At 42.1% G+C, this 9,227-nt stretch overlaps 1 protein-coding gene and 1 pseudogene across 1 annotated transcript in view; both read left to right on the top strand.

The window, feature by feature from the left end:
- Positions 1-9,227, top strand: part of MYOM1 (myomesin 1) — a 149,702-nt gene that overhangs the window by 72,977 nt on the left and 67,498 nt on the right. Inside the window, exon 15 of the mRNA XM_037508781.2 lies at positions 3,565-3,689. Coding sequence (XP_037364678.1) covers positions 3,565-3,689 — 125 coding nt within the window. The remainder of the gene's footprint in view (positions 1-3,564; positions 3,690-9,227) is intronic.
- LOC119243717 (SS18-like protein 2) lies at positions 2,811-3,083 on the top strand (annotated as a pseudogene).

The following is a 9,227-nucleotide window of genomic DNA, read 5'->3' as shown; positions in this document are numbered from 1 at the left end:
CTTTAGTTTCTTCCATTAATTCTTTTGATCTCCTGCATTTCTTTTACTTCCCTCTTTAGGGACTCAATTTCATTCTTCTGATCGTGTGATTATTTTTCCCTTATCATTGTTTTTCTTTATGACTTCTGTCAGTTTTTTAATCACGGCAATTTTAAATTCTCTTTCTGGAAGGCTCAGAAGTTCTTCAAGTTACTGTCGTTGCCATCTGGGGGCTGGTTTTCTTTTTGTGGTGTGCTTTTTCTCTGGAGAGTTGCTAGGTTGCGTGTGGTTCTTCTCCTCCCTACTGTCTGTTTTCTAATTTGCCGTATGCGTTTGGGACACTGTGTTGTTGGGACTGGCCGGCATCTTGTGTGGGCTTCTCTGCTCCCCTCTGGTTCCTCCAGGAGTCATCTGTCAGTTTCAAGCAGTCTTTACTGGAGAAAGGTCCCTGTTTTAAAATGCCGATTGTGGGGACACACTCCCTGTGCGCCTGGTCTGCCCCGGCGGTGGGTTCCTGCTCCCCCTCTGGGCTTGGACTGCAGGCCAGAGGGGGTCTGGCGTGGGCGAACTTCCCCCGCTCACCTCTGGCTCCTGAGGAAGCCTTCTGCAGGTAGTCTTTACTGAAGAAATGTCCCTATTCTATAATGGTGATGTGGGACACACTCCCTGCGCGTCCGGTCTCAGGCACACTCTTCTGCGCACTTGGTCTGCCCCGGCTGTGGGTGCTCGCTCTCCCTGTGGGCTCAGATTACTTGTTCGGAAGGGGCCCGGCGTGGGCTAACTCCCCAGCTGGCCACTAGCTCCTTCAGGAGCCTGTGCTGGCTTCAAGTCGCTACGTGGCGCCAGAGATCTCTCCTAGAGCCCTTGGGGAGCTGATTTTCCACCCCGTGGGACAGGGAGCAGAGCAGGGATGGTAGGGTACACCTCAACGGCTTTGGGGTGCTGTGTCTGCCTTGTGCCCCACCGTTGTGGGGACCCACGCCCTAATTTCGTGCCCGGGTCTCAGTTCCAAAGCCCTCAGTTCCAGGACGCGGGCTGTAGCCCAGATCAGTGGCGCGGGAATGGCGCCTTTTGAATCCCGCTCCCCTGCCTGGGCGCCTGGTTCCTGACTCACTCAGGGAGGGCCTCCGCGCGTCTCCCTGCAAGCCTAGTCGCAGGCGCGGGGACCTGGACAGCTGCGATCCGATCCGGACCCGCGTTTGCTTTTCAACCGCACTGCTTTTCAGCGCGATCCGCGCCGCTTTCCCGCGCAATCCCGATCCGCATCTGTTTTTCCAGCGCGCCGCTTTCCACGCAGGCTTACCGGGCGGCCGGGGCTGTGTGCTGGTGCCGGTCTCCTCCTGGGCGGGGTCTCTCTTCAATGGCGCCCGGAGCTCACCTCCACGGCGGATCCTGCAGGGTTCTCCACAGCTCCCGTTCACGGGGTGTGGTGGCTGAAATAGTTCCTTTCCACTCACAGTCCCGCTTGCTGCGTCGTTTGTTCTTGTTGGTCGTTTTAGTTTGTTGTTTTCCTCCTCTCTGCCGGTCGGAGAGTGCCGCCTCTGTGGGCGGGGGAGGGGAGCAGGGTTCTGCGCTTCCCTCCCTTCTGGTCCGCTTTTAGGGCCACTTTCTTCTTCGGGCAGTTTGCTGGAGTCGTCCGTTTATCTTCCGTGTCCCGGTTCTCACTGGGACCTGCCGCTTTTCCTCCCTATTAACTTTTTTTAATGGGAGATCTTACTCGCAGCGTCTCCTTGCCGCCATGTTGCTCCGCCCCCTTCTTCTGAATCGCTTATATTTTCTTGATTGTTGCATACTGGGAAATTTTTTATGAGATGCCAGACATTTGAATTTGCATTGTTTGGTGTTGGATATTTTTATATTTCTATAAATATTCTTGAGCTTTGTTCTGGGGAAACAATTTGATCCTTTCAAAGCTTGCTTTTGTTAGATGGAACCAAATCAGATTTATTCTAGAGAGAATTTGGCCTCACTATAGAAGGCAATGAACGCCCTTTTGAACATTCCACCGGATGTCCCATGAATTAGTAGATTTCCAGTTTGGCTGGTGGGAACAAACACTCTTTCAGGCCCTGTGAGAACTTTGAGGATTGTTCCCTCCAATTTTGTCCAGGTTTTCCCCAGCCTTGGGCGATGTCCTCATGGGTATGTGCTGCTCAGCACTCAGGTGAGCACTCCAGAGAGCGCCAAAGCCCTTCTCTATGCAGCCTTCTCCTCCAGCATTCATCCCCACGACTCTCTGTGAATGCCTTGATCTCCCCCAGGATTCCAGTTTCTTCTCCACTCAGGGAAACAGCTAAGCTCTACTTGATTTCCTTTTCCTAAACTACTGCCTCTAGACAGTAGGCTAGGGCAATTTGTTTCCCAGGTATCAAGAATCATTGTCTTCTGCTGACTCACATCCAATGTCTGAAAGTAGTCATTTCATGTATTTTGTTCAGTATTTTAATTATTTAATGTGGGAGGGTCACTTTGATGTCAAGAACTTTTTGAGGGTCAAAAGTTTACCATATTTATAAGCTAATAAGTTCCATACTACAGTTTCATAGGTGCTGTCAAAAGACTTTGGACTCCTGGGTCAGAGAGAGAGGATAACAGGACAGCAGACAGGTTGAAATTCTTGTTTTCATTGGGGTCCTTTGTCCCCCCAGGTCCCACAAGTGATGTAGAGTAGTACAGATAGATTCTGGGCCACAACTGAGAAACCTTGCACTTTTAAGGTTTGTTATGCAAACTTCCTTGAAAAGAGAGTTTGTTAAAAAAAAAAAAACAAAACCAAACACTCATATAAGATGTAAAAATGGAGGTCTGCCTGTGCGGGGTCCCTGGGCCTGAGTCCAGGTTCCCACCTGTCTACGCAGGATGTCGGTGGCCTTCGTACCCAACTGGATGAGAGGCAGGGTGGAAGTTAATCAGGAGACTATCCAGTGACTCCTGGAGGAGAATGACCAACTGATCCGTTGTATCGTGGTGTATTAGAACAAGGGCCGGGCAAACGAGTGTGTCCAGTACCAGCATGTGTTACATAGAAATCTCATTTATTTGGCTACCATAGCAGATGCACGCCCAACCAGTGCTACAAAAACAGTGTAATAATCTTCCAGTTGACAAGTGCAAGGAGTAATTGAAAGTAATCCATTTCCTATGAAATGGAGGTAGGATCTTTAACCAAGCAACTGCTTAAAACACAAATAAAACCTCTGTGACTTAAAAAAAAAAAAAAGATGTAAAAATGGTGTCTGCCAACACTAGTCCTTTTCCCCCATCTTGGCCAGGCAGAGAGGTAGAAAATGACAATTTAAGCTGCCTTTGAAAACTATGATTCCGCTCCTCTTTGTGAAAATAGAAAAAGATAACTTGTGCCATTGCTACTGTTTTTCAGGACCAATAAGGAGACTAAAATTGTCAAGCACAAAAGTAAAATTTTGGCTTTGAATGGATGAATGTATTAGGAAGAATTTAGAGATAAGGTACTTCTTTATACTACAGAGTAGTAATTAACTCTTTCTCCTGTAAGAAACAAGCACCTGTGACTCAGTATCTGGGTTTCTGCACAATGTCAGCTTCTCATTTTTGTTTGTTTTTCAGAGGGTATTATTCCAGGGCCCCCCACAGATCTCTATGTCACTGAGGCCACCAGGAGCTATGTGATGCTAAGCTGGAAGCCCCCTGGCCAGCGTGGCAATGAAGGAATTCTGTATTTTGTGGAAAAGGTAAGACTCAAGATCAAAACTTCCTCTTCCTAAAGATTTCTTTAAAGAATTAGAGATGAAGTTTCCATTGTGTTTTGAACCCTTCAAACCCTTGTAAATGGAATAATTGTCACAGAAAATATATATATAACACAAAATTGTATGGTTCTCAGAGACTCACCCATAGACTCTTAAGTGGTCAACAGACCCAAATCATTACCACTATATGAAGAGAAATATTCCTGAAACATAGATTGCCTGTGTGTCAATGTTTTCTAGACACTTTCTCTTTCTCCCTTGCTCTGAGAATGACTTTTAAAAAAATCCCTCTACCTCCTTTTCCTCTGCAGTGGTAACGAACATTAGTGAAACTAGATGGGCAAAAGGAATAGAAACTATACTTTTGAATGGCTGGGAGAGTTGAAGACAGAAAGTCCTCATTTGTCACTAGTTAAGTCTAAGTGCACATATTAGGGTGGCGTCAGGGATTGCAAGACATGAGATATTGGGTCATTCTTTCCCTCAAATATCTTACAACTACATTGTAACTGTATTATATTGAAGAGGGCTCCTTACTACGAAGACCTGAGTGAGTGGAATGATGAGAATTACATGTGAATCTATCATAGACCCATATTTGAGGGTAGTTTTAATAATTTATGCCCAGAAAATATAGAAGAACCAATCACAGGAAGGGCATTGTTTGAGGGATTGGCCCAAATACAAGTGCAGAAGCAGAATTGCTTGAAAAAGCAAAGTTTAGGGCCTCAGCAGGGAAGTCCTCAGCTCACAGGATAATTGCCACTGGAAAAAGTTACTGAAAGAGAATTTACCTAAAATAAGGTTCAAAATCCATTTGTTAGAAAGTTTTGATTGGGATATAATTGGAAAAAATGGAACAAGTTTATCTCATGCATAAAATCACTCATTTTTGGCAGCGATGCACTTTTTTTTTTAAGAACAATGAATGAAGCAAATATTTGTACTTTTTAAAAAAATATTTATTTCTTTTTATACAAGAATTGGGGTACAGGCCAGAGATGCTGGAGGTGAGAGGATTCACCAGAGACAGAGTGGGGAACAGAACAGGCAGATGGACCAAAGTACACTGCTGAGGGGAGCAGCAGGTGAGACTGGAGAGGTCTGTCCCTCCATGTGGGTTTCTCCCTGGCCAGCCAGGAATCAAACTTGTGCTGCAGTGGCTGCGGATTTCTTCATAGGTTGCATCTTAACCCCTGCACCACCAGGGAGGCCCAAATATTTGTAATTTAAAAAAAAAAAAAAGGTTTATTTTTTATTTAAACAAGAGCTGGGGTACCGGCCTGAGGTGGGGGAGAGACAGAGCGGGGAGCAGAGCGGGGAGCAGAACGGACTAACCAAAAGCACTGCTGAGGGGAGCAACGGGCAAGTAAGGAGAGGTCTGCCACACCATGTGGGTATCTCCCTGGCTGGCCAGGAATCAAACTCATGCTGTTGAGGCTGTGGACAGCCTCACAGTGCTTCACTCAACCCAGTGCGCCACTGGGGCGGCCCAAATATATGTACTTTTAAATATATTTCATTTTTATAAAATTATGTGCTAGCATGACAAATAATGGTTTCTTTTTACTTTCATAACAAAATCATTAAAAAATGTCTCTTATTCCCCCAAAGTATTATGGAACTCAATCAGGCCCCTTTCTTTCATCTTTAATGTTTTTTAATTATTTAATTCCAGAACACCTTTCAGGTCACCTTCCCTGACAACTATTACAAGAGAGTGATATCATCAACCTATAAGTGTATACAAGCATAGCAAATTAGGTAACAACATTAAAATGATATGCAGTTCTCTTTATGGCCCTATAGCTATTTCAAATCAGTGACTCTTGAGAAAAAATACTGAAACTAAAAATGCTAGAGAGAGGGTTTCTCTGCTAATAATGTTTCTTTTATAAGGATATTTATCTCCTCTCTTTGAAGAGCATGTTTTACTTCCAAGCATGTTTATTTCCTTCTTATATCTAACAAATTGGTGAGGATAAATGGATCATCTCTTCATCATACAATACAGGAATCTTCCAAGAGCCTGATTTTGCCAGAATATTAAAAATATATAGTTTATGAATATTTATATTTCCTAGCTATAAGACTCAAATAAAATACAATTTGAGTAATAGTCTCCATTTAAAAAAATTTTAATTCTCTTTTTCTTAATAAAAGGGAAGAATAGATGTTCACATCATGGTGTGTTTAATGCATACCCTTACTAAATCTCTTTGAAACATGCTACAAGAAGAGAGTTCTGAAAAAGCTCTCTGACAGTAATTACCACTTTCCTATAATAACAAAACAATAACAACCTACCACTGAGGCCTTTTCTTCAGATGAGTTAACTTTGGCTTCTGTTAAGCATTTCTTCTGGTCACATAAACTCTTTATTTCTCAATAGCTGCAACTTCCCTAGAACTAAATGCATAAGAGTCTGTGATTAAGCATGTAAGATTTTTCACCGACACCCTTATTAGCATGGAGCAGAAGGGGACATCTATGAGTACAGTGTCAGTAGATTCCATAGAGGCACAGTCACCACATGCAGAACACCCAGGATGTGAGGTACTTGGGGAGCAGAACACATCCCAAGACCAGGGGCACATTTACAGAGGAGCTATCCAAATGCCAAATCATTCTCCTGAGCCAAGTCTTGAATTATTTCTGATGAACCATTTCTGAATACATTGACCTTTATAAAGGGAGGCACTTCCCATGATCTGTCCTGTGATGGTTTCCTCCACAGGAGGTCCACCCCACAGAGTGCAACCTCTCCTGTTACTCTCATGTTTGCGCTTCTTCATGGCACTTTTCACCTGGGATTTGCATGGGCATAAGGCAGGAACTTGCCTGTTATGGCTACAGGTATACGACCAGTTTCTCCCTGTCCATGAACCCTGTAAATGTGAAATGAGGGGACTTATTAGCAAGGGAGTCCATTGACTCAGTCTCTAGTGGTCCCAAACTTCCTATCCTACTGTGTTGTTTTTAGCCCCAAACTTTTTCCTCAAGTGTCTTATGTTTTAAGCTCTTTCTTTTATTTCCTTTTCGCCAGTGGGGTCATGGCAGGGACAAGGATTGCATCACCTGATAGTTCTCTGTTTCTACCAACAAGAATGCTACTGTTTACTAAGAAATAGGCACTGTCCTAAGCTTTCTGTATGTGTAAGGCCACTTAGCTCTTACAGTAATCCTATGAAGGAAATACTTTTATTTTCATCATGCTTATTTTGCAGATGCAGAAATTGGGGCATGGATGGGTTTTAAAATTTTTGCAATGTCACACAGCTAGTGAGAGTCAGAGCTAGAGTTTGAACCCAGACATAGAGGCTCAGGTCCACATATCCAACTACTACAGTCTGTCGCCTTTCAATCTTCCAAAACTTAAATTCCTCTGGAAAATTTTCATAATCACGCAGTGCTACCTCCACAATCTCTACTTCAAAGCGTAATTGAGAAGGTTAAAGATATATAATGGCACATGATATTCTTAGCACAATAAGGCCGTTATTATTTTTATGATGAAAGTATAAGTAACTGATTATTATTTATGTATTCCCAGTGGAGAATATATCAAAATCTATCAAAACATAACCTAAAGGATTATAGGTGTGCAAGAATCCCATCCCTCAGTGGACGTCAGACTGACTGTTGTGGGGGGCAGATTTATGTTCTCTACCCTCCCCCATACGAATGGCACATGATCACAAATCACACTGAAAGGTTAGAGGTTACCTCTCATCACATTTGCTTATCTCATATGTGATGAAACTGAGACCAAGAGCACTCAAGTGCCTTTTCCGAGGCTAACCAACTCATTAATAACAAAACAATGACCACAATCACTGCCTCTGGGTCCACTATCCCATATTGCTTCCCATTTCAAGTCAGTGAAGATTATGCCAAGTTATATGCCTGTAAACTTCCCCAAAATATATCACCCTTGATAGCTGGTCTGTTTTTATATTCATATTAATTTGGATTTCTGGAAAAGTTTTTTAACTTTTGTTAAAGAGTTCTACAATCTGGAAAACTGCTTCTGCTGACCTTGGTCAGAATTGAAAGTTACAGGAGGGAAAATGGATTACTGAACTGCTGATAGTTTTCTTATGCTATTCTTTACCAAAGTTCAAATATATATTACAGCCTCCTTTTTAGGGCTGTGGCCCACATGACCGGTGGGTGCAGCATGGAAGGTTGAAAGTTGCTGCAAAAATAGATTTTAAAAATCTTCTTCATAAGAAAAATTTTTTTTGCAACTATGTGTAGTGACAGATGTTAACTAGACTTAGTTTATCATGGTGATCATTTTCATCATACACACAAATATCAAATCATGATGTATAACTGAAACTAACATGTTATATGTCAATTATGCACCAACTTTAAAGAAGCATTTCAAAGTATTCTACATCATTTTAATTCAAATAACTTTAATTTTTCCCATTATTCAAAAATATGTGCAAGAAAAAAGATCATCTTTATCTTTATTCATTCAATCAGAAAAATTCATTCATTCAAAAAAAATTATTCATTATCTACTATGTGCCGGATTAGGCTCTAGGTTAAACATGACAGTTCTCTGAACTTATTTTACTACTCTTTAGTTGCTAATAAGGGAGAGGACAAATGAATAATTTAAAATCAAATAGCAAGAAGTGTTTTGACAAAAATAAAGCAGGGCAATGGATAGAAAGTGATGGAAAAGGACCAGAAAACTCTGGCTGGTATTGAAGAGGGATGATCAAGATTGCCTTTCTGAGGATACCTGAATGGCAATTAGTCCTATTAACATACAAAAGAGAAACTCCTGTATAGAGGAGAAGAACCACTAGAGAAAGAACCTAAGTATGTTCCATGGACAGCAGTGGGCAATCCTGCTGGCATCTGATCAGTACTAGTGTATCAGCAAGGGATTTTCCTGAAAAATGGTTTATCCTCAGGCAGATAGAAACCTCCATGATCATTACTTCCTGTTTCTCATTTTAAGTCTCTGGACAAATCCAATAATCAAGAAAGATGTAACAACCTGGAAATGGAACACCCACAGAAAAGATCAGATCCCTTATCTCCTCTTTTTACACTAGGCCAGTACACCTGGGCTTCTGCTTTAGTAGGAAAATACTGTGACTTTGATTTAGTACAAATGCATAAGCAGAATGACAATCAGACGAGACTCCAGCACTGCATAATACAAGTTGTTGATCAGAACTGTTCAGACTATGTTGATGGTATCTGGGTGAAAGAAAGCAAGGCAAGTTATTATCTCAGTCCATTTCTTAGCACAGACAGTTGACAAATTTTTTGCAAGCTCATGAACATCTTCACCACTTCCATGAAACTGACAGCCAAAAATTAGAAAAGGCTCATGTAACATCTCTGTTTGGCCAATATGGAAATACTACTTGTCAAAGGAAAAAAACCTTTCTTGATTTGAATAAATTAGCTACTTTAGCATCACACTTTTCAGAGGCTATAATGCAAGAAAAAAAAACAAAACAACAACAACGAAGAAATTGCTAAGCACAG

Source organism: Talpa occidentalis, unplaced genomic scaffold, assembly GCF_014898055.3.
Source record: "Talpa occidentalis isolate TD23 unplaced genomic scaffold, MPIMG_talOcc4v2.1 talOcc4.13, whole genome shotgun sequence".
NCBI classification, from domain to species: Eukaryota; Metazoa; Chordata; class Mammalia; order Eulipotyphla; family Talpidae; genus Talpa; species Talpa occidentalis.
The sequence above is the reverse complement of the archived record's forward strand: the minus strand, read 5'-3'. Positions and strand labels throughout refer to the sequence as shown.